Here is a 26,598-nt window from a genome sequence, read left to right as displayed (position 1 = left end):
GTGCTTTAGTCTTCTTCCATTTTCACTATATCTCACTGAAAATAGGTCGGTCTTCTGTATTTGGCCAAGATTCTGGATCCGAATGATCTCTGGACACCAACTGTTCTTGCCCACGGCGACTGAAATCAGTGGGTCTTCACACACTGGTGTAGGAGGCTCAGCTGGTGAGTGATGATGCAAGATGAGAGCGTTTGCCTGCAATTCATGTATATTTAACTGTGCTAACAAGAAACAAAAACAAGGTTAATAGATTATACAGATGATATATAGATGAATATATACACTCCTCTGTCATTAGATTATGCTTATCCAATATAGTGGATAAAATTAATAAAATTAGTTTGAATAATGTTAGTAAAAAAAGCTACAAGCTATTAGCATCTGTATTTAGAGTCTTTCATGCACAATCATGACATCACTCATGGGCTGGTAAGTGGTACTGATTCCCCTGGGAGTGAAGCAGAGGTTAAACAAGTATTGTAAGGCTACACAGCAAGCAAGTGCTTGGATCTGTAACTCCCAAATCCGCCTTCTGCTCAATCCAAGCAGGCCGTGCTGACTCACAGTGGAATGCATATTTCCAGTGCACTCTTAAGGAACAAGAGAAATCAAAAGGAACCATAGATACAGATAAAGTAACCACTAATTCTGCAAAATAAATATTTTCTGCCCTTCAGAAAAGTCGAGCACCTTTTAAATTTCTTCACCTTCCCGTGTGTTAGCCAGAAACAGGAGACTAGAATAAAACAAGGGAGACCTTTCTGACCTTATTTTTAACAAGACTGAAAGTCAGACACAACAGCATTATGTCATGAGATTTCCAGTACAAAGAAAGCCTAATATATGTCTTGAGATTTCAAATGACATTTATGGAGATTTATCCCAACATAGCTTTAAAGTTCAGAGGAACCAGAACTGTTCTCTTTCACACAGATCTTGGCATCCATAAGGCTGTAAGAAAGCAGCAGTGATGCTGTTATTCCACCTCTGGAACATTTTCTGTGCAACTGCTGTGTATTTTATAAGACTGCTCCTCAACACTGGGCTAATTTGTAGCCCAGTGAACTGAACACACAGTTTTAGGTAAATTAGAAATTTAAATATTAACTTTCTCTTAAGGATGAGGTATTTTACAGAAACTAAGAAAATTAAATGGAAAGGCAACTTTCCCAGCAATTCCAAAGACCCTTCAGGTCAGAAATTGAACAAACTACGCGAAAGAAAGTGCTGCTTATGCCACCTCAATGCTATAGCCAGGCTGCCCAGAACCCCGTTCTGCAGCAGGAATAAACAGTAATTCATTTCCCTCCATAGGTAAATGAGGAGGATGCCCAGTGTGATACAGTTCTCAGGATACTCAAACGGACTTGGAGGGACTTTCACGGTTCAAGAACAAACACCAAACCTCCTCCACATTCCCTCTGCATCTAACCTATGCTTCTGACGGCGTCTAATTTATGCTCAACATAACTGCTGTCACAGGATAAATGCAAACCTATTGCTGGCTAACAAATGTTAGTCTTGTGCATTGAGAGACTGGGATTTAAGCATCAAAAAATACAGAAAAAAAAGAGAAGAAAGTAGAGAAAAAAGAACTAAGTAGCCCTCTTGAACTTGGCTTTGATTAAAGTCAAGCAGCTGATAGAGCTCTTGGTCCAATAGCCCAATGTAAAAAACAGATGAGGAAATTACGTATTCTGGTACTTCTTCCAGAACGTGGCATTCTGCACTTAGTGCATAGTCGGAACCAGAAACAACTGCTGCTCTGCACCTCTGCTTCAGAAACAAACTTCCGACTCCTAGTATATATAAACACCATAAAAGACGTTAGAAATGAAAGTCACAGAAAATCTTACCCGTTCTAGTCAAGAGGAAAAACACTGTAATTCTACTTATATTTCTTGTTACAAAACTGGGAATGTTTTGCTCATTTTAAGAGCCCCAGTAAAATAACATTGAAATACCTGTATCTTCAGAAGGAAAAGATTTTCCCTCAAAACTGTTACTTTTTCTGCCAGGAGCATGTCTGAGTCTGCCCCATTTTCCTCTCAGAAACATCTACAGTTTCTAAAGAAGTTACTCATCTCTTTCCCTCTGAATCCTTCTCCTCTTTTTGATCCATTACTTTCAGCATTCTTCCCTCCTGTGCCAAAAAGTCACACTGCACCTCGGATTCCTTCCTTACCTGCAAAGAAACACTCTCCTCACCAAAAAAAAAAGCTTAACAAAAACCCACAGGGGAAGTTACTCACATAAAATCCTTTCCGCGAAGAGAGCAGGCTCCGTTTTGTGCACCAGTGGTTTTCACATATGATCGGTGGCCCCAATCTCTTGCTAACTGGCCACGCAGGGGTGTCACACTGCACAGCACTGATGTGGCTTCCGCTCCTCCACGCTCCTTCACCAAGTTCAGCGCCCTGGGTTCAGCTCTGCAGCTACAAGGGCACTTCTGCAAAATATACTTAAATGTTCCTAAGTTACAGTAAAAATACAAGTGGTCCTGGCTAGTGAGTGGGAACCACACTGGTCCCACCTCGAACATGTGTTTTTGTCTTTACAGACTGTCCAGCCTGAAAGTCCCCATTGCAAGGGGAATATTTCCAGTGGTTTATGTGCAGTGCAAGGGGAATAGCTCCAGTGGTCTATATCCACTTGAGAGGCCATTTCACCATCTCCTATGGGCCCAGCATAAGGCTACGGCCCCAAAGGAGCAGGTGATGGTCTGCAGGGAGAAGGCAAAGTTTGTGGTAGGGCTGATGATGCATTCAGGCTGCCCTGGAATCATACCTTTAATTCAGGAAAGACTTAAAAAATGACTTGCAGTTAAATGGTTTTCCAGGCTTAAAAATACATGCAAAGGATGGGCAGCTCAGAATGATGGAATTTGTTTCCAAGTGCCCTGCTAGAGCATAGCTTGTTGCTGAAGAAAGCGCTCTCAACACCCTGCACCAGAATTCGAGAATATCAAGGCTAAGAGCTCCTACAAACACACCAACCTTTCGGCAGCAGGACTCCATATGTTGACACGCAACAAATACGTGTTTCAGAGGGAGCACAAAAACATAGGGCCTGGACAAGCCTCTAGCTCTGTTGCAGATCTCCTTGTAATCCTCAAACTGCTCCATCTGCAAAGGCATTCAGGAGGATCAAGCAAAGCAAAGGCTGACAGTCCACGGAACTAGTATTTCATTTTGCATACAAAAGTGAGGAAAAAGGCAAAGTACTTAACTGAACAAACGATACCACATTAACAAATGCATTGCTCACTTTGCAAATAAGATTGCGTAACTCTTAAAAATAACAGAACCGACTAACATTTTGAAACTGAAGGATTACTTGCCAAAATAGCAGTGCTCAGTCGGCACAGGATGCCTTTGAGAGTCAGATGTGATCTACACTTCTCCAAAGTTTATATTCAAACCATGAAACTATGCCACTAAGTCAATGCAAAGATAAAAACAGAGCTGACAGTAGATTAAGTGGTGATCTGATGAGGAATGACAAAAAACAGAATTCCTTAACTTAGGCTTTTATTTCAGACTGATCTCACTGGAGGCCTTGCTTGCTGTTCTCCAATGTCCTTTCGGCACAAGGGTACACAGAGTAAGGACACACACACGGTCATTATCTGTGTTCGTTCACAGGCTATAATTCTTGTAAACAATAGATAAAAAATACTTTCCTTGAACTTTGAAATAAGGAATAATTCCTTCACTTCTATATCATTAATAATTCTGAGAACAGTCTTCAGTACAAGCACTCTTTAAAACACTGGTGTTCATCTACTGACAGAAGGATTCAAACCAATACCATAAATGGGAAAACCACTAGTTCTATAAGAAATACAACTGACAGGATAGAGCAGCCCACTGCCAAACCACTGGGCTTTTAGCAGGATACTCCATTATTCTTTATTCCCGCCACAGAAACTGTATTTACCAACTTAAATCTATGGATGTCTATGTTGGTTTTTGTTTCATGAAAATATATCTAGGAATTAACTATGCAATTAGTTAATTACTAATTACAACAGTAACACCAGGAAAAGCACGTGGCATTCCAATTCTTATAACCTAGCAGATCCTGTCGCTGCTAACCAGCTTGGCTTCAAGGTGCACAGTTCATTAAGTCAACACAATCTTTAGACATTACTGACTTCACATACCGTAAAGGTATGTTAGCCTTTCTACTCAAAAATTTACCTACCGAGGTTATAATGTTATCTGAAAAATTGCTTATACTAAGGGAGTTGACTCAATGAGGAATTCATATGCTACAGTTGAAAGCAAATCAACTATGATTTTCTTCTTGCTCTGCACTGAAGAGAATGTTATTTGTTCTTTGGCAAAAGGGAGTGAGATACTTCTGCATATACTTGATCCTTCATCTGGAACCCTGCCTCCTCATATTTAGATAAACATAATTTAACAGAGTAGAAATATTTAATGTTTTACAAAGAGCGGCTCATATTTGGAAGAACTTCTTTGGCTAACCCACACGCACAAGGGTTCGCGCCGAGCGGGAACCAGCGAGGCTTCCCCGCGCGGCTGCCGGGCCAGGCCCACATCCAGACACGCAGTGCTCCGAAATAGCAGCGTCCTGCGCTCCCAGGGCCACGGAGGGACAGCTCAGGTTGCAGGGCTGCGGCCAAGGAGGGATGTCACCCCTAGCAATGGCAGTAAACCGAGCCAGCGAAACCCTCCCCGCGTTAGGGGCCTGTTACTGGTCACTCTTTGCACTTTTTGCACGCGTCGGAGGGGCCTGTAAGCAGTAATTCACAAAGGTTTGTCACTGCTCAGCCTTCTATGTCATTGTCTGGGACGTTTTATTTGTTTCCCTCCTCCTTTCTGCAAACTGTACCACAAATCAGACCCAGATTCCCTGCATACAGTAAACCACATCACATGTTCTTTTCCAAATATCTCCTTTTTCCTTATCCAGGAGAAGGCAGCTTAAAATCCAAAGCCTAAACAAGGAGCTACTTGAAGCCACGCTAGCCACTTCTTCATGTTTGGTTGCAAAAGAAATTCTAGTTTTGTTGCCTCTGACAGCATCACAGATTTCCAGTTCCCCTTGCCAGAAATGAAGAGCAATAGTTTTGTCTCATCACAGTCACCAGAAGATAGTGGGAGTTTAATGACTTACTTACTATGAACACCTATGGCAGACACTATGGCAGATCTCCTTGGAAGCATTTTTAAGACCAGTGCAAAAGATGACAGAAGACACAAATTCAGCTGAAGTACTAAGCTAACAAAGGCATTGCACTACCTGCAAGTAGAGCTACAGGCTTCTCTCTGCCCTCATCAGAAATGAATTTCATAATATTAATGCAGCTTGACATTTATAATTCAAGAGGATTTTGACAATTAACAATTTTACAGAGGAGTGTGGGTTATGAAAATGTGTAATGATATCGGACTTGTTCTAGAAAGCTGGTATAAAAAAATGGGCATGATGAGAAATGTACTAAGAATTTGCAACAGCAATTTCTAGAACATTCTGGATCAGTTAGGAAAGTTCAGAGTGTATCCCAAGTATTTGGGGAGGAATAACCTCAGACACCAGGACAGGTGCCTGACCTTCTGGAGGGCAGCTCTGCAGAGAAGGACCTGGGTGTCATGGTGGACGACAAGTTGACCATGAGGCAGCAGTGTGCCCTCGTGGCCAAGAAGGCCAATGGGATCCTGGGGTGCATTAAGAAGAGCGTCTCCAGCAGGTCGAGGGAGGTGATCCTGCCCCTCTGCTCAGCCCTGGTGAGGCCACATCTGGAGTATTGTGTGCAGTTCTGGGCTCCACAGTACAAGAGGGATGTGGAGCTGCTGGAGAGAGTCCAGCGCAGGGCCACAAGGATGATCAGGGGCCTGGAACATCTGCCCTGTGAGGAGAGGCTGAGGGAGCTGGGCCTGTTCAGCCTGGAGAAGAGAAGGCTGAGAGGGGATCTAATCAGTGTATATAAATACCTCAAGGGAGGGAGTGAGGAGGATGGTGCTGGTCTCTTTTCAGTGGTGGCCACCGACAGAACTAGAGGAAACTGAATCATCAAAAGTTCCAGGAACTTAAGGAAAAATTTCTTAACAGTGAGGGTGCCAGAGCACTGGAACAGGCTGCCCAGAGAGGCTGTGGAGTCTCCTTCTCTGGAGATCTTCAAAACCCGCTTGGATGCAGTCCTGTGCCACGTGCTCTAGGTGACCCTGCGTGTGCAGGGGGGTTGGACTAGATGATCTCTAGAGGTCCCTTCCAACCTTAAGCATTCTATGGTTCTATGATTCTAAGTACTCAGGCTACAAGGATTTTGAAATAGAAGAAAAGAACATTGAAGAAAAGCAAAGCACTGTCATGTAAGAGTTCTTGGAACATGGAAGACTTATTTTAATCATTCAATTCAAATATGAATTAAGGGATAGCTTAACAAAGACCAGGCTTCGACAACTAGAACGACCTGTGAAACCAGTGGCTCCAGAAACAAATAATCATTTATGTCAACTGAGTTTATCTTGTTTGTTAAAAGGCAGCTTTAGGCAGCATAAGGCAATTGCCCCTAAGCAGATCTAGTTGCAGTCACAACACCCAACTGTGTTGTGACTGCTCAATTTCAAGGTGAACATTAAAGTGGAAGCGAACTGTAAATACATGCTCCACTTCTGAAAAATTCTGGGTATGACAAGAGGCATCATTATCTGTATTTTCTTTTGAGCTTGCAGGATGGTTTTCATTCATAATCCTCACTTTTTAGCACTACTTTAAAGCAGTACCATTGAATTGCTGAATAAATTATTTACATTTCTCCATCGACCACTTTTTGGTCAGAAAAAGAGCTACCTGGCTCATCTACAATCTGCTGCTGATTTCATTTCTTGAATAAGTAAAAATAATCAAAACAGTCAGAGTGAGATTATTTCATGATAAAAATCAAACTGCAGACCCCAAAACAAACCAGATAGGTATGATCTTGCCATGGAATAAATATGAACACAGGGAGAGCCCCTACAGTCACATATGTGCTTCAGTTTCACACCCAGCTTCTTTTACTCTCTCATTCATGAACTTGTTATGGCACTAGAGGAATCATTTCATCTCTCCAGGAGTGTTTTCTCTCTCACTTCCCTCTTCCATTTGATCTCATTAGCCTGAGATAAGAGACAAGAAGTTATTGGAGCTGAAGAGCCTTGTAAAATGGAGCAGATTTAGATACTACTTCAATCATAAATATTATTGAAATACAGACAATACAAGCTGATCTTTGCTATAATTTTTAAATATTGAAACTCACTATGACAACAGCTTCAAGAGAAAGCAGATTCAAATTCTTTTTATGCCCATGTAAGTAAGAGGGGGTATTCTTTAAATCCTGGTATACAGGAGGTTTATTCATCACTGAGAACCAACCTTTGGGATGGGAGCTCTTATTGGTTACAGATATAGGGAAAGGCAGAGCTGTTCTTTTTCAGTAACAAAGGTACATCCAGAGCAAAGCCCTCTGAGCCAGGTTTTTCCTGTGCTCTTCTTTCAGCAAGTAGCAGTCACACACAGTGGAGCTCAGACAGTACTTCGGATTTGGTGGGGTTTAAAAACAAAGTATATTAAATATAGAACAAATGCATGATTTTGTCAAACATTTTCAAAAATCAGTTCCAAAACTGCTTGGTGGTACCCCTCTACAGCAAAGTCAAGAAGGCTATTAAAGACGCAAGTTTATTTTTTTAATTATCCTTCGTAACCCTTATTAGCAGTCTTGTATCTTGGGGGACCTTAACACCACAGGTTGAAAATGTGGTGTCTTACACAACAGGGAGAAAATACCTCACTAAAAATTATACTGAAGATAAACCAGGCAACTCTACAGTAACTGTGTTCTAAAATCTTATACAAAGCATCAGTGTGGTTTCCATTTCTCAGGAACGGAAACTCCCCACCTCCAAAATGTTCATTATCAATGCAAATCAGAAGGAAAAAAAAAAAAAGAAAAACAAAAAAACCCACCCATGCTAAAATAGGGAAGTACCATCACCACTGCAGTAATGTGGTAAAAAAGGAAAACACATTTGCTATATTTATTTACTTTGTCATTTACTCATACTGAGAATACAATTACAAATTAGGCAGGGAATACATACTGAAGAAAAACTTGATTATTTGAGATACAGAGTATTATTAACAGAAATGTATTTACCTGGAAAAGTAAATGCTGTTTAGATATACTATGAGCTTATGTTTCTCTATTCACAAACGAAAGTATAATAATAGAAACATCCAGAAAAGAAGTAGGCCTTTCTTTGTTTTTAAGAGTCTTTCCTTTTTGTGGTATTGCAGCTGCCAGTAAGCTATTGTTTCACTAGCCTCTAACTGAAGAAACAAGGTCAAGAATCGTTCAGATGCAATTTAGAATGGAAGCCACCTCAACAAAACCCTTGTCATACCCTGAAAACAAAGACAACAACCCTCTTCAACCCATGCATGGGAAAAAATAAATACATGGTAGAGGGAATAGAGAGGGGCAGCTACTTCTATCACTACTCATTGTAACTTAGAATTTTAGAAAGCTCTGATTTCACATAGCAACACTTTAGGAGTCATTAAAAGAAAAAAGAAAGATTTATTAGGTTTGCAGAATTCATTTTGTTTGGAATTTTCAAGGACAACTAAGGGAATTGCATAACTAATCACCATGGAAGGAAAAAAATCTGCCTTCTTTGAAAGTCTACATAGCTTATTGCATAATATCTTCATAAAACTATTTTTAAAAGTATTTGACAGATTCATATCCACAGATTATGAACAAATAAACAGAAGATTTCACCACTGAAGTACAGGATGGGACGGGATATCATGACATACAACATTTCTACGCATTACCATTTTAAATACTTGTATTCTTTGTATTGAGAAAAATACTTCACGAGCTTGTGAGTGCTATCTGAAAACAACCACAATGGAAAATATCTCTCTAAAGGAATTCCATCCAATAAATGTGAAAATGATACAAACACATGGTTCGGTTTGGTCTCTGTGGAGCAAAACAACCCTTACTCTTCATGACATAATATTTCACAAAGATGAGGCATTACAGAATTGCTGGATACAGAGCAAAACATCTAAATCACTTTTTTACCCACCCTTACAAAGAAATGTTTGCTTAAGAAAATTTCAACAAAAAGGTGTATTTTAAAACCTAAAGCTGAAACAACTTTGCTTCCCAAGTACTACAGCTTTGTTTTACAAAATTTGCTTCAGGCAGGTATTATACAAACATCAAAATCATCTGGGGAAGAAACACTACATTAACCTAATAAATAAAGGAGTGATCTATACATTAAAAATGTCGTAAGGTTTCAAATATTTCTCATTCCTTTTATAACCTTAGAGATGTGAAACTTGGGAAAGGAGCTAAAAGAACCATGCAGTTACAGCCTAATATTGTATGTGTATCTGGGTATACTATTATTCTGATAACTTAAGAAGGACTTTTACAATATTATTTTTCTTTCAATTGAAACAGAAAAAAATGTTCCAACACATTTATTTCTTTTCAGATGGGAAATAAAATCACTTGGTCTTGTACTAGGATACATATTTCTTGTTCAAGAATTTCATAGTCATTATGCAAGGCCTTTTCTAATAATAATAATTTAATAATTTAGCAATAGAGACGCGTATCTACACATCTTGTTACAAGTCAAGGTAAGTGAGAGGTAGCTCAGGAATGCTTTAGAATTTAGTGTTTTAGTTGAAATGAATTAATCCCTCTTTCCAAAGGGCAAACAGTATAGTAAGTACAAAAGGCAAACAGTATATACAGCTGCCACTGCCTGCACCAAGAAGATAATTCCAAGAAGCTCAAAATAAGGTAAGAGCAGAGCAAAGCACAGTGCACGTCCCGTTTGCCTCAGTGCACCAGCTCGGGCTGGTTTTCCACGAAGGGAAGCACCCCGCTGACGTAGTACGCGATCCCGAGGGACAGGAGAGCGATGACGATGATGAGGAGCAGCACCCTCCAGAAGCCCAGGTCTTCCACAAACTCCTGCCACGTCGTGCGGAAGCTGGACAGAACTCCCTCGCCTTGCTGCAGGTTTGGGTTGAGGAGGGAATGGCTCTCCATGGCACTGCGAAGGAGCGGAAACACAGGGCGAGAGAGAACACCTCTGAGTGGGACAGCAAGCCTGCTAAGAGCAGCTGAAACATCCTAAATGAACATCTGAACCCACAACAGAGATTTATAGCGTTGTCTTTGCTAAATCAAGAAAGTCTCCTAACTCTAAACCTGAATTATTTGAAAAGATATTAACTTGTGTGATGTCTGCTGCACGCAACAGAAACCATGACCAATAGACATGCTAGTAAATGTCATTACTCTCCTGCATTCCTTTGTTACAAGGCCTCTTCTCCAGCATAAACATATCAGAGAAAACAATATATTTGGACAAAAACAAAGTTCTGAAACATTCTGCTGCAGAAGATGCATTCGTGCTGCTGTGCTCTCTGCCACGCAGCACTCAGCACCTCCTCTGATGCCTTCACATTTTACTGCCAACCCATCAGGTCCCTCAGACCCTGAGGTTACAAACTAAGAATTGGAGCTCTCACTTTTACATGAGACAAAAACATGAAATTAGACTGTCAGAGGCATCTTGACAATAAATCATCTTGAGACAAAAACCTAAGTTGTTTCGAATGCTGCACGACTTCTTATATCAAGCTCCCAACTCTATTGGTTTCACAATTGAGTTATAAAACTGTTTCACTGTTCCTGGATGACACATCATAAACTTTAGGAAAATTTTCTCCTCACTGGATAAACACTTATGTACAATTCTAGTCATGCACACGGCCCTGCTGCTTCTCACTTGAGTGTAATTACCTAGAGAAGTGTTTGCATGACCAGGCTCTGACAGTGCCGAAAGGAAATGGTGACGCTCCTATGTGTACAGCAATGTAAAAGCTTAGGGTAAGCAGAGTGAAAACATTTTTTTTTTCCTCTCTTCTAATTGCTTTCAGTTACTATATTCCCTAGGTACCTCTTACTCCCATAATAAGACAAGAGATTTCAGGGAAAAGTCATCTCCTAGTCAAAAGCAGATGAATAAGTGCTATTGTTCTCGATGACAACAATAAGTTGACAAAACACTGTTATTAGAAAAAAACTCTCATTTGTGAATCTCTCTTCTACTATTACACAGTGGGAAAACTTTGCAGAAACCTTCACACCATTCTTTTGGATTTTTTTCTTCTGAGGAAGCACAGAATAATAATTCTGAGGAGGCCCTGAAGAATAATTAGACTTAATTCCCATAGCTTGCTGAAGTAGCAGAGGGTCACATGCAATCAAAACAAAAAACCAGAAATTGCTCATTAAACACGTGCTTATTAAAACTTGTTTCTTAAATATTTGCTTTGCTGCAAAGCTATTTTAGCTTGCAGGAATTAGTCATCTTCCTCGCTTATTACGACTTCCCAAGCAAAACAAAGGGTTGTACAGGAGAAACTGTTGGTGTTTAACAGTACCACGCTCTCATTAAGTACCAACTAGTTAATGCATAACCACAGAGAGGTTAAATAAAGGTGCAATGCAATTTAAATGAATAGATCACATGCTTGCTTATTAAATAGAAAAGGGTACAGAGAAAACTTTTTTTGGGTATTTTATACTGCAACCAAATTCAAAGCATGTAATTCAAGGTAGTTTTCTTATTATGAAAAAATGCTAATGTAGCAATGCATGTTGCAGAGGAGTTTGTGCCATGTAGCAGAGCTAGGACGGGTTCAAAGCTCCCACGTGGGTGCACTGTGGGCAGCCCCGGGTCACGCTGGGCTGTAGGAGGGCTCCTGCACGAGGGCAGAGCGGGGCCAGCACCCACAAAAGGGACTTGGGGACTCCCAGGGCAGCAGCAACTGTGTGCGGTACGAAGCAGAGAACTGCTGTTCCAGAGTGAGGTTCATGGTCCACGTTCAGAACAACCATTAACTTTCCACAGGTTCATGTATAACAGAAGAGAACAAAGGAAGGAAAAAGAAAAAGAAAAGAGGGCTGAGACACTTCAAGTGTCTCTAAAATGAGGAAAAAAATGAGAAAAGGGAGGAGTGAAACCGTGGAGGTCTGAAAAGCCAGCTGTTATAAAGGCATTATTTATTTACAAAGCAAACTTGCTGCTGTCAGCATCCATAACATGCTATTTTTAAAGTATTTCTGACATTCTCAACACGCTCGCAACCAAGCTGGGGAGTGCCCTGCTCGCAGGTCTGCGCCCAAGGAGGGCGGCTGCCTTCCCTGCCAAAGCAAACGCCACATCAGGACGGTCAAACACCGAGAGGAAGCTGCGCTCGGCGAGGAGACGCTGCCAAAGCTGAAACCAGAACGAAAACGGGGCTGAGCTTTTGTCTCGGACACTAAAACAAAAGGAGCACTTTGTGTCACAAGCAACTCCAGACAGCTTTAGAAGACTCAGAAAGGCAATATGCACAAGCTCTAATAATTAATACCAATGTAATTTGGAGAATAATATCTAACTTTATATTTTAAAATGGTCCCTGTGATGAGTTGGAGGTAGGGGGGTTACCTGATATGTAAGAAAGAACTTCCAACATGCTCACTGGGAGTACTTTTTGCATGATTATTATTAGCTTATTATTATTAGTTTCAATTTTCAGATACCAATTTCATCTAGACAATTTAATTATCATTTACAGTGAAGGCTGTGTACATTTTGACACAAACTGGACCAAAATCATGTGACAAGACTCCCTGCCTTTCGTGATAGCATGTCCAGCAGTCACAGGTTTTCATCATTATTTAGAAAATATTAAAAACAAAAATCAGTGTTTGGATAAATTCAGTGTGAGAGCAAGTATTTCAAACAATGTAATATCCTGGCTTGCAATATATATATTTTGGAAAATAGTACTGGAAAGGATGTCTTCTGCTGTTAATCTCACTCCCACGCTTTGTCATGTTTACTTGCAATTTGGTGGTTTCCGGATTAGTATCCTTTAAAACTTGTAAAGGTTCTTGCCTCATCCAAATCCTGCAAGAAAGTTCTCTTGGAACCTCATTGTAGAAAAACTCCCTCAACTTTCAATCAATATTTTTCTCTCTGCCTCTTGTGATAGACTCTTTTGTCTTAAACATCTATTTTACATGTTCAAAAACAGTGTTTCTTAGACAGCAAGCACGCACCTCTCAACCTTCACTCTGCCAGGCCAAAACAAGTTATAGTCACCTCTTATATGGCAGATTTTCTGTTCCTTAATCACTCAACAAATCTTTCTTCACCCTTATTACAGGATAAATGCAACTTCTCTGAATGGGGATAAACAGCACTATAGAACGTATTACACGTTAAGGAGTTATTGTTGTTTTTGCAGTGACACTTAACAGTTTTCCATGTAGTGAATACATCTCACCTTGCACATTCTAGGATTTTATTGCCCTTTTGTTGGTAGCTTTACCTCCTGCAATTGAATAATACACCAAGCCTTTTTTACTGCACCATCATTTTCTACTGAGGAATTTCCACTTTATGGCATATGGTTTTAAGTAAATAAAGCTGCATTTTGAGCTTGAATCACAATTCATTATTACTGTTTTCCTCTCCCTAGTCATCCACCTTTTTGTCTAAAACACTCCAAATTTCCTCCAAGTTGCCTATATATCTTTTTCTCAGTACCATTAACGCATTACCTCTTTCTGAGCTAATATCATAACTTTAGTTCTCATTAGTATTTACATTAATAAATTCCTTCTAACCCAATACTGCGCTTGAAATTGTCAGCAATTCTCTTACCAATTCTCTAATTATCAATAGCTCTTTAGCCATGAAACAGTTTTCGTTTCATTCTCCATTTTTCCAGGACCACTACCAGTAGAAAATTCACATTTGACACTATATTAAATACTCATTTTCAAACGGATGAAAAGTCTGTTATCTATTCTTTGTACATATTCTTTGACATCATCATAGGAAAAGGATGTTTGGTTAGTCTTTGCTATTGTACTTTGCCCCATTTTTTCCTCTGTCTACCCGGTAAGTTGAAGAGTATCTGCTTCTTTGGGACTCTAATGGAAAAATCAGTAATTATTAAAACTGCTTCCATCAGAAAATGATAATCTCAGTAGGAAAAGTTTGTTTTCCCTTACATTTTGTCTGTTTAAAGAAAATTTTCCAAAACCTAATATTTGATTTTCATTTGGCCTGATAACACCAGGCCACGTGACATGTGTTTTGAGAGGAACTAATAAGCAAGTCAAATCATGAAAATCTGAAAGTAATAAACCTTTAGGAATACAGACATACTTTACATATGCATCATTCTTTCTGTGTTGTAAATACCTCTCACTTTCCGCAGTTTGCATGGTTTCCAGCTTGGAGTGAGCTCCTCTGTTAAATCCTTTCACCTCCTGCTCCTCCAAAGACTCCAGCAGCCTAATGACATCTTTGTTCACACCTCTTCGTTTGGCAAGAACCAGGGGTGTTGCACCTTGGTGATTGCTAAAAAACCCAAACAAAGGGGCATGGGAAGAAAAGATGTTTTTAAAATAGAAGTCTTGTAACAAGACAGCTCAGCATAACAGACAGTGTAGAATTTCTTAAGTCCTCAGAACTAATTTTTGTCATATAAGAGACAGTAGGCAACACCTACCCATGAAAAGCAGAGCATAATTGATTGTAGAAAACAAAGAAACAAAAAGTATATTTCACTTTAATATGTCATAACAACAGAAACCCATAAAGAATTCAGTCTGCCAATAACTAGTTTTGCCAAGCTAGAAGCATGGACAAGGGAGAGATGACAGACTCAGAGGTTTTGAATTTACTACTGGTGTTTTTCGCCCGCTAGGAATGTGCAAAAAAGTCAACAGACAGAATCATGTAGCTGATGCATTGAAACAACTAGTCATTTTGCAGCTTGAAAGCTTGCATGTGAGCACTCACATCTGACAGCTGCTAGAAGGCAGAAGGAAAAAATACACAATAATTAAAAGGAGGACTGAGTCACAGACTTTGAGGAAGGGGAACACTGAAAGGAATCATGGTCACCAAAGGAGTATGGGTATGAAGAGATGCACACATCACTGTAGTTTGTCTTATATAGTGGAAAAATTAAAACATCCAAAATGCAGTAAACTATTTTAAAGTAGTCAATGTGATTTTCTTCTTTGGTCACACCTCACATCTGGACAGCTGGCCAAACTAGGATTGCAATGTCATCAGAGAGGTGGAATTACACATAGTGGCCAGATCAGCAGCTGCTATTTTTATTTGCTTTGTTTGCTGCACATGACCAGCAAGAGTGGCCTTTTATTGTTCTCCTGTCTTTTTATTTTGTTTTTTTTTATTATGTGGTATCTTAAAAAAAATTGAACTGAGCTAAATATAGCACTTCAGCAGCAACCAATTTGTATATACAATGCTCTGGAGACAGAACACTAATACATTATAAAAATGAGGCTGTAAATAAAAAAAAAAAAAGTGACTTACCAAATGTCAATTTTAAGTCCATTAGAAACAAGAAACTGGATGGTATCCACATGGCCACACAGGTGAAGGGCTGTGTTACCTTGGTAATCAGTGGCTAGTAGGTCAGCACCAAATTTGTGCAAGAGCTGACAGATGTCTACATTTCCTCTGGCTGCTGCAAGATGAAGGCCAGTTCGGCCCCGACTGTCACGAATATTTGGGTCAAACCCACTCTCTAACAGTCTTTTGGAATAGTTAAAGTCCCCATCGATGCAAGCCTGCAGCAGCGGCACGTTTGTCTGCGAAGAGTCATTTACAAAAACGTAGGACATTGTTCTGATGCTCTCCGGAGTAGGTTACAAACCTGTGAGCAAAAGTGGAAAAAATGAGAGGGAAATGAGGTAAATAAATAAAATGCAAAGATTTTGTTTCAGGCTTCTGATACAACAGTGTTCTGGTTAACCTTATGAAGCTTTTTTTAAGACTACCATAGACACCTTTTTATTTTGTCACCTGTACAAGGTATCCTTCCACACTAGTGCACTCATTCAGGTGGGGGAATGGAAACATGGCCAACAGCAGAGAATTCGATTTAAACCTCTCCTGGTTTGGAGAGGTTATAACAGTTATATCTCATAGCTCTTATTCCATGTTTTAAATTAAAGATGAAATATCTACAGAGGTCGCTTCGGAATGGTTACTAACTGGCCTGATTAAGAGCTGCATCACTTTGGGCTGTTCAGATTAAACTCCACTAGTTCATATTTCCCACCTGGACAAATTCTGCTGCATGTATTGGCACTGTCTTGCTTGCCACTGCAGGGACACACAGTTAGTTTGCTCTGTGAGACACAGAGCAGCAACTTGCATGTCCTGATATCTGTATAACAGGGACTGTGGGGCTGCCACTATGTTTTTTGCATCTGTCCACCACGGCTTCAAGCACCCTGTTTCACAATCACCTGCAGCAGCAGCAGGCCAAGTCGCTGCTGGCCATAAAACGCTCGGTGCAGGATTTGTGCCACTTAGGGCAGCTTAAAGGCTTCTTCAGCTCTGCCAGTGCAATCTTTGCTTAGCAAATAGCAGGCCCGATTTCTGCAGGATGTGACCGTGACCTTTACATTCTGCACTAAAGCTTCCTTGAAGTACGATCATAAATCATTTAAAACCTCCAATTAACAAGCAAAATCCTACTCGTACTTGATAAAAAGATCATGGTTCACTTGCAATATTTGAGTGCTTAAGCCTGCTTAGAAAAACAAGGTCTATCATAAATCACCAGCAAAATACTACACTGGAAGAGAAGTGCTATTTGTAAAGGAGAACGACATGCTCTGTGCAATGCAAGCTTATGTTTATATTTTCACACCACATGTACGTGTGGTAGAACCTTACACGAGTCTCTATCATCTCACCTACAAATCTAAAGAAACATTAACACCAAGAAGCCCTCGCTGCATACCAGAGGGAGCTCAAAGGTTAATGGCTATCAGAAAGTACAACTGAGAACTTCTCATTCAGTATCTGTAACCAGGAGAATCTCCTATGAAATGACCACTGAGGAGCAGAAGGCTACAGTGAAACCTTAGTATTTCACAGTAAAAAGCAACAGAAACAAGAAAAAAAAAAAGATCCTTCTTGCCAATACTTAAAGATTGTGAACTAAAAAAATCATTTTTCCATTCACACACACAAAGAGCCATCTGGTTTATTTTTATAAATTAAAAAGACTTTTCTACAAATATACAAACATAATTCCATTTTACATATGGACTACCTACCCTATGTGAGATATGAGCTGTATACAAAGGTGAATAAACAATCTTTAAAACACCAGCTCCCAAATAATAGTTTTTCCTTCAACTTAATTTAGCAAAAAAATCCTACTGAACAAAAACTCAGAAAAAATAGTTAATTGGATATTTTTAAATAAACAAAATATGCTTACACTGGTACCCACACTGTGTCAGAAAGGCTATTGCTGTAATGACTGACAATTTGTTAAGTAAATTAGAAAAGAAAAAAATACAAAGTATTAGTCATTCCCTTTAAGCATTTTCTGAAAGGTAATTCACATAGCAACTCTATATGTAACCAAAAGCTGGGATAGTGACCATTAGGAGCTAATGTCAGAGACACGACTAAAATAAGTGAATTTACAGCAGTTAGTACCAAGGCAAAAAAAAATACTGTAACATGAGAACTCTGAATATGCCTAGAAATTACTACTGTTGGAGTTAATATAAAGAAATCATCTAATTTCATTCAGTAGATGACTGCTTCTAAAAAAAGTGTCCCTATCTGTTGAAAAATGCATTTTTAAAATTATATTTCTGCAAACGAAGTTTTAATAATTAGGCACTGATGGGAAATTACTTCTGGGGAAAAGCAATTGAAAGATGCCCTCCCAAGCAAGCAGAATTCCCATTAAAAAGAAATATTAGAATATATTTTTTCTAAACTTATACAATATGGATATAGCTTGATCACTTTTATCATGATGCTTATTATTTTCAGAAATTATGCTGAAAGACAATTTTTCAATAATATATATAGGAAGAAAAAAATCTAACAGAATATTCTGAGAACAGTCTCAGAAGGAAGGAGCTATCTTGAATAATTCAGGTCATGGAGCTAAACTAACATTCTTTCAAATCTTAAACTGCCCTTAAGCTCACACTGGATGGTTTTACTTTCAGTAAATGTATTCTTTCCTCTACGCGCAGCTCAGCATGTTAAATAGCTCTCAAACAGCTCCAGAAAAAGAAATACATGAATGAAATGCTTCAGAGAATCACTCATGGGACCAGATTCTCTCACAGTCACCACAGAAACATTAAGCGCTTCAAGTTGCAATTAATCACCCAACCCCTGCTCCATGATTTATCAGTCCTGTAAGACTCCAGGATTTCCAAGGGTTCCTCCCCTACCCCAAATTAGAGCAATTGTCATTGCATTAAAGTAGCAGCTCAAAACAGCAGAACAGTATTAGATCACAGGGTAGCTGAGACTTCCCCACAGTATCAGACCTCTGCCATCTACATCCTACTTGCCAGTAGGACTCAGGAGTATCCCTAAAGAAATGGAGACTAACCAGAAACGGCCACTAAAACAAAACCTACAAAAAGCAGCGTCCCCCCACCCACAGCAAACACACAACGGGCTTGACACATAAAACGCTCATTTGCCAACTCCCTCAATGCAAACAGCTCCTCCTTTCTGCAACACACTCCACTGAAGAGCACGTCAGTGGCAATGCCTTGCAGTTTTTCCTATTCCGTTCTTACATGGATGAAAAAACATTTGAGCTCAGGTATTCTGGTTGAGCTGTAAGGCCATGATCTCTGAAGGCAAGGTTGCTGCTTGAACGGGAATGCACTCTTATACTATGCAAGAATAAGCTCTGTTTGGATGTACAAGGTAAAAAATAAGGGGGGGAAAAAGGTAATTCAATCATAAGAAAAAAAAAATGCCTTGTTTGTGTATCCTCCGAATGCTGATCAGAGGCTGGAGTATGTATGCACCAAACAGTCCCTTTCCCTTCCTACACAGAGGGAGAAATTCCTTGTTAAGTTTTCATATGTATATTTGTTTTTATGTGAAACTTACAGAAGTCTTTTAAGTGAATGTTATATTTACTTTGAAAATAATATGATCAGTTGTCATTCTTGAGGGAAAGACTACTATTACCTACATCTATTTCCAGGAGAGCTCTCAATCTTCTGATAAAAACCTTTACCTCCTCCTTCCAACGGAAACAGAATTTGCTGCTCCACTAACGATGTCCTGGTTATAAGGAGCAGCATCTCACCATCAGTACACCACGACAGGTCTTTTGAATCTAGCAGTTTTGTAGCATTTTTATTCTCCTAACTTTATTATTTTTTCTGATAGCGCCTGGGGACAAGGTATCATAGCAGGTTCTGTTGACCTGCCTCTCTTTTCATGTCTCTGGAAGGACACGTGGGCAGGAGGCAATGCAAAAGCACCACCGCTCTGGCCGTTTGCTTAATCTGCCCCATCTCCTCCTGCAGTATTAAAAATGCACATGCAAGATACACAGGGGTATTCCCTTGATGTCAGGACCATACTGCAAATAGAAACTTTGCTGCACTACATATACCTAGTACTTTGCACTTGTAGACTGCAAAATGCTTTAGGAAAAAAAATTACAATTATTGATCTTCTTTTACAGATCAGTAGGTAATAGTTCTAGGTAACAGAATGCTTTGCACAGCAAAAAAAGAATCTCCAGTGCCAATCCAGGTCTGCACAGCCCTTGCCCAGACAAGATACTAACTGCATTGTGTATATATGTACACCGAATAAGGAAAGAGATAGGGTAAAGAGGGTTGCCAACTTTGCCCTGATATAGGACTTATTATTATTTTTTTTTTAGCAGAACAGACATTTTATTCACAGACATTTTACGCTTACTACACTTAACAGGCAATGCTGTTGCATCACCTATTTCAATGTACTTTATCAAGTATACGTTTAAATATTTTTGAATCTTGCCCATTTCTTTATCTTTTACAAAACAGAATTCAAGGAGAAATGTATAGCCTTGAGGTTTCTTTGGATTATCTATAACTTTAATTTCCAATATGTACCTCATGAAAATCAGTAAATCAGAAGTAAGGTCCTGAAGGATTTCACTTCAGTGCTTCCCTAGTCATTGCTATCAGCTTGACTACACCTGCTTTTACAGAAGGCCACCAAGTCACACATATTCTTCAGAAGTGTTCACTCAAATTCCTTCCTCACTTTTGCAGGGAACTTGCAGGGTGCCGACAAGCATTAGTTCCACATCTACTGAAGTGTTTGTGTTCAAGTTTGCTGCAGGCCTTGGAAGAGCCCTCTGGAAAAGGGGCCAAGCTGAAACTGCACAAGGAATCCCCAGCGCAGGGCAGCCTTGAGCCGGGCTCTCCATTTCTGGATGGGCAGCGCCACGCCGTGGCCAGACAAAATTGCTCTTCCCCTCAAGTCCAAAGTGGGGTTTTAATCCCAGGCCCCACTCACATCCCTCTGTCTAAGCCCTTTTGGTAGCACTTTTTGTTCTCCTGGGAAGGAAATGATGCAAGACTTGAAACAAGATTTTACATCCCTTGGTGTAAGAATTCTGAAATCGAGAATTCCCTTGCTGTGTAGACAGCAATCCTGTGTAAGCTCTGAGCTGATCCTAGTGCAATGAGCACTTTGGTATGTGGCATCAGCTCTGAGGATAAAGGTAATTCCTTTAAAAAGTATATTTTTGACAAGTATATATTAGAAGACAAGCAAACAAAAATTTCTTACGCAGACAACTAGTATTCTGAGGATGGCAAGTTTACTAATATGGAGAAACTTTCTGCCTCCCTGCAAAAGTCCTCCGAAGTCAGAGCTTACTGACCTTTATTACAGAAATAAAGCAGACTAAGAACCAAAAGCCAGCCACAAATTGGCAATTAATATACAGTCCATATTGTCTTATTTTCTTATCATGTGTATATTAGCTTATATCCTTTTAAGTCAAACCTGCTAGTCATACATGACCTTGTAACGCACACAACATTACATCCAGTTTAATTTCTCACAAACACAGGCCAACTTAAAGATCAGAGCTCTCCTAATTTTCTATACTGTTTATATAAAACCAATTGTCCCACTTTGCTTTTAAAATATAAATAATATGTTGCTCTGCTTGTTCATCAAAATTATTAGTATATGCTACCAAATAATACCGAAGATAAGACAGCTAACACTGTCAGGTCCACAGCTCTTACTGTGCCAGCAGGATATAGATACTTCTGCTCTGATTCTCAGGTTTATATAGTCAGTCAGTCATGTAACCAGTTTATCAAAGCTAAATAGTTAACCAGAGTAATTGCTTCTTTCAGATGCTCTAAGTCCCTACCAAGCATAATTACAAATACTTTTATCGTATTATGTACATAACATGGTAAGATGAGGTGGTACAACTCCAAGGTTTCATTTTTATTTAATAAATATTGATATATATATACATATATATATATATAAAAGAAATACTTCACCATGCTAGGCTCAACAATTTTCTCAACATAGGCAAACCTGTAGTATAAACTGAAAGGGGTATATCAGCAGTCTAGGAAAACTTTGGTAGTTTAGAGGAAAAGACTCATCTTTTTCACATCTTTGACCAGCAATGGCTACCAGACTGCATTTGATTTGTAGAAGATAAAAGTTTTATTAAAACTGAGAAAACAGTTTTGTTTTTCTGATTTTTTTTTTTACATCACGAGTGGTGCCAAAGTGACTGCAGTAAAAATAAGTGTCATATATTTGATCCCAAAGAGATCAGGTATATTAAAAATTAAAGGCTACTTATTAGTGCCAGGTGTTATGATATGCTTTGTGTTTCAAAACCCAAATCTCAGACATTTCTAGATACCCAGTATTTAGGAACTAATAGCAGGAATAAATCAGAAAGGCAAACGAGATGGGTCTATGAGGAGGGCGGAAGGAGGTACTAACGAAGGAGCTGGGTTATCTAACAGGATGGTACATCCTTCCTTTCCTTCCTGCCTGAAAGGCAATTAATAAACTTAAAGCTGCACCTTCTAAATCCTGGCAGCTTGAAGAAGTTTTGCCTTTTCTTCTCTACAGAAGCTCTGGAGTCACTCTGAACAGGCACCCTGTTATTCTACATCTCTCCAGAAACACCTCAGGTCTGCATCTACTTCCAATGCTTCTCTGCAGCTTATGACTTCTGTAGCAAAACATGCGAGAACTTCACGGCTTCTGCAAGTACTGGTTTTTGAAAAGTGAAAACAAAACATAGGTATCTTGTTAACTTCATCCTTACGGCTCAGCAAATTAAGGAAGTTCAAGAAAACAATTCTGCCATTAGCTTACACCAAGTTCACATACAGAAAATTCTGTCTCAAACTGTTCTCAAAAGAACAATTCAGCCTTTTTAACACTGAAAAAACTTGCTAATATTATCTCCGCAATCAGTCACAAAACCTGGCAAAGGGGGTGTGACAATCCTGTGCTTTAAATGCTGTTTTTGCTGCATGATTTTAACACAAAGCTAAGTTCTCAGTTGATGACAATTAATCTATTTACAGTAGCATCATTCTTTCTCTATCATCTCTACTTTCCAAATTGTTCATAATATCTAATAAAATATACAGTAGAAAATTTTGATCACTTATTACTCTGAAGTTCAGTTAAATCCCCAAATCCTGTACAAGGGAAATTGAGATTACTAGCTTCAACAGAACTGTTTTTCTGCTGAGATGCTGGACCGTAACATGCACTCTCACCTCCTGCTGGGGAAGCTATGCTGGAAGCTCTTTCTGACCAGGGAGGTTGTGGAGTCTCCTTCTCTGCAGATCTTCAGAACCCGCCTGGATGCTGCCCTGTGCCACGTGCTCTGGGTGTCCCTGCTGGACTAGATGAGAGGGGGGTTGGACTAGATGAGAGGTCCCTTCCAACCTCAACTGTTCTGTGATTCTGTGATTCCTCTTAGGAAGTTTTACAATGACTCACATTTGATACTGCTATTACTAGTTAAACCATTCATACTTCTAAAGACAGAGGGTTGGCAAGATTTTTGCCAATGCATTATTTTAAAATATATTTATGATATATTTTAATATATATTGTGGTTTTTAGAGTATTTATGTATTAATGCATATGTGTTATACATATAAACAGCATGTGAGTGTGTTCATGCACACATGCATAGAGAAGCAGGGATGAGGTTTTCAGGCTCCTGATCCTCATGAAAACTGGAATTGATCAACAGTGTAAAGGAAGATGCTTGGGAAAGGGTTGGAAAAAAGGTGAAACAGATTTGAAATTGTAACTATAGAATCTGAGAGAGAGAGGCAGCTCAAGTCATGTTAATCAACGATAATTAGATCCTTGTGAGCCTGGAAACAAAAGACATCACTTACATAGAGAAAAGCTGCACCATTAGATAAATTACTACTAAGTTATCTAGTGCCCAAACAAACAACAGTAACATATCTTTCTCATAAAAGCTTTAACAGATGATTCTCAGCTCTATTAAAGAAAGCATGACCAGAAACAGTACAAAAGCAAGTTGAGTCAATTATTACTATGGTAAACAAGAGGGTAACATAAAAATAGTTGTAGCAGACCATAGCACATGCCCACGTAAGCCTACATCCCATTTCGAACAGTGGCCAAAAGCAATGGAGGGAAAAAAAAAAAAAAAAGCAGAACTCAGCGAATATATGCTGCTGCCTTTCCCAATCACTATATTCCTCCCTCAGATGGATGTAGTTCCTGCGTGTTCAGAATAGCTCAGTGGATCTCCCCTATGAACCTGTCTGCTCTCCCTCTCCAAGTCATGGAGATTTTTAATATCCATGATATCCTCTGGCAAGTCCTCCAATGCAATTACTTACGAAGAACCTCCAATCCAATTACTTACGATGAACTACTTGTTTTCATGGTTGAATTAAGGCCTTGCTAGTTTCATTTCCGCAGTGCTTATACTGGAGACCCCTAGCCATTATTTTCATGCCAAATGTGATTTTACAGGCCTTCATCATACCCTCCTCAGGCTTTTCCAGAGTGCGAGTCCTAGCTTTCTCAGTCCTCCTTCTACGGTGAGTGATTTCATATCTTTGATCATTCTTGTTATCTTCTGAATCTCACCCATTTTTATGATACGCTTCCTGAGATGGAAGGGGAGGGAACAAAACTACACGCAGTATTTCAGGTGAACCATTGGACTAATACAGTGGCATGACAGCATCCTCCGACTCATTCTCTATTTGTATCTCTATCAAATATTATTATTTGATTTACCATTTTGGTCACTCATTACCACTCGAGTTATATTTTTATGAAATCATATATTGTAATTCCAAAACATTGCTCATTAGTGGAAGCACACTAATATGTGAAATCAGGTTTCTTTTTACCCTATCTGAAGCACATTATGCACCTACACAGAATTTCACCTGCCATTATATTGCCCAGTTATTTTGTCTTACAGGGTCACTTGCAATTTTTCAGCTGACCCTTTTCTTTACTCCCGTAAATCACCATGTCATCAGCAAACTTCATCACCTTGCTACTTAGCAACTTCTCTGAGATGCTTATGGAAACACCAACAGCCCAGGATCCACAGCAGGATCCTGCAGAACTTCTCCTGTAACATTCCTCCACTGAGAAATCTGAACAACAGTAAAAAATGAAAAAGCCCCCAGTCTCATGGCTCAAACCAATGCTCTGAGCACAGGTTTCAGCACTGGCAGCCAGGGATGCTGCTCTGGGGGAGGCCCATGGGCCTGGCTGTTCTGCAGCCCCTTCCCCTATGGCTCCACAGCTGCAGCACTCGGTACCTCCCTGCCTGGTTGTCCCTCACAGGCTTCTTATCTATAGGTTTGTCTAAGTACTTTTTGAGGCTGCCAACACCATCTGCCTCCACAACCGCCCTGCCGGCCACAAAAGCCCTTCCCTGGGTCCACTGGAACCCTCCTGGCTCACTAAATATGTAACAAGGCTAGTCCCAAGGCAGACCTTCCAAGAACTCATTCCATAGCATCCCTTTAGACTGGGATTTGGTGGTTTTCTTCCCAACCTTACTCACCGCAGCTTGTCTCCCGGTGCTTCCTGCTCCACTCTACAATCCTGGTAATAAGCCCTACCTTCTCAGCACAGTAACAATCCCCTTGCTGCATCCGCTTAAAATCTTTACTGCTATCTACAAAAAACAAACACACCCTACTTAAAATAATTGCCCTTTTCAGAGGAAATTATCAAAGGTAATCATGAGGTAAGCTAACACAAAAACACAAATCATTCTGGGCAAAAACATAGTGACTTTTAGCTTCCTTTATTTTCACATCTCCTTTTGGAAATTTGATGTCTTTACCCCAGACCTGCTGGGAAGGCCGCGTACCACGACATCCTGTCAGGGAGGGCAGTTGCACGCATCCTATTCCCCCCTACACTCCTCGAGCAGCGCGGGGACTCCTTTGCATTCCTCTCTTTAACCAAATACGCCCCCACCCTGACAGCACGTTAAATAAATTAAATAAATAAAACACAGAGGCTTATCCAGGCCCCGCGTCACCCTCCAGCGTTACGGCCGCGCTCCCGCCTCCCCAGCCCGCGCGCCGCCATCCCGGGAGGGGTAAAGGGGGCAAATGGCGGAGGGCCCCCCCCACCTCCCGGGCGGACAACGGCGCCGCCGCCCCGCGGTACCCGCCGCCCCGCGGTACCTGCCGCTCCGCTCCGCGGCGGCTCCTCCACGGCGGGGGCGCGGGGCGGCAGCGAACGGCGGCGGAGGGGGCGGGCGCGGCGCGCGCGCGGCGCCCCCTGCCGGGCGGAGGCCGCGGCCCGCGGGGCGCCATGGCCCCGCGTGAGGCAGCGGCGGCCGCGCCGCCATTTCCGCCGCCAGCGCCCCGGGGTGGCCGGCCTGGCCTCCGGGTCCCCGGCCTGGGGCATCCCTGCCAGCCAGCTGAGAGCAGCCAAGAACAGGGGCAGGGCGGAGAGGGGGCGCAGACACATCCGTCCTCGGGACCAGGCCGTCAAAGCAAAACAAAACAAATATAAAGTTTTAACAACTGTTTTGGTAACCAAAGGAAATGATACAGAGAGTTACCAAAGTTTTCCTTCCTACGCTAACACATGTGCTGCCCATCAACTGGCATCACGGGAATAAAGCCAAAAACACCCAGGCCGGTATGCAATTCCTCCATGTTTAGAGAGCCCTTTCCTGGCCCTCTTTCTATGAAATGTGTTAAAATGGAGAAATCTCAGCAAACTGGGGCTGAAGTTAATTGATTTTCCTCCAAATACCAACATTGATTTTCACCTTCTAGTTTTCTCACCTGATTCTGCCTTTCAAGGCAAGCACAGTAAAAATATTCAAAGAATCCAAGTGCACTTGAGACCGCAGGTTTATCCACCTTGAGTAGCAAACACCTTAGTGACATGGTTAGTGTTGGGTCTGGTGCCAGGCGTGTAAATTCAACTCCTGGTGCGTCGTAAACACATTTAACTGGCTGCCCCATCCCAGCGCTGTGCCAGGCACCTCAAAGCAGAGCAAAAGCTCTGCAATAGTCTGCTCCACTTAAGGAAAGAATGACAGGTCCTAGCAAAAGCTACAATCTAGAAAATATGTGCCTTTCCCAGA

At 40.6% G+C, this 26,598-nt stretch overlaps 1 protein-coding gene across 1 annotated transcript; it reads right to left on the bottom strand.

The window, feature by feature from the left end:
* Positions 1 to 8,044: 8,044 nt before the first annotated feature.
* On the bottom strand, positions 8,045 to 25,704 carry ANKRD46 (ankyrin repeat domain 46). Its single transcript, XM_088533657.1, has 4 exons — positions 25,682 to 25,704; positions 15,474 to 15,816; positions 14,325 to 14,483; positions 8,045 to 10,103 (listed from the first exon to the last, which is right to left on the bottom strand). Exons 2-4 carry the CDS (start codon positions 15,782 to 15,784, stop codon positions 9,887 to 9,889), a joined length of 687 nt encoding a protein of 228 aa, XP_088389783.1. The 5' UTR covers positions 15,785 to 15,816; positions 25,682 to 25,704; the 3' UTR covers positions 8,045 to 9,886.
* Between the last annotated feature and the right edge of the window lie 894 nt (positions 25,705 to 26,598).

Source organism: Tinamus guttatus, unplaced genomic scaffold, assembly GCF_059628265.1.
Source record: "Tinamus guttatus ecotype Peru unplaced genomic scaffold, ASM5962826v1 Tinamus_guttatus_pri_ptg000510l, whole genome shotgun sequence".
In the NCBI taxonomy this organism is placed as follows: domain Eukaryota; kingdom Metazoa; phylum Chordata; class Aves; order Tinamiformes; family Tinamidae; genus Tinamus; species Tinamus guttatus.
The sequence above is the reverse complement of the archived record's forward strand: the minus strand, read 5'-3'. Positions and strand labels throughout refer to the sequence as shown.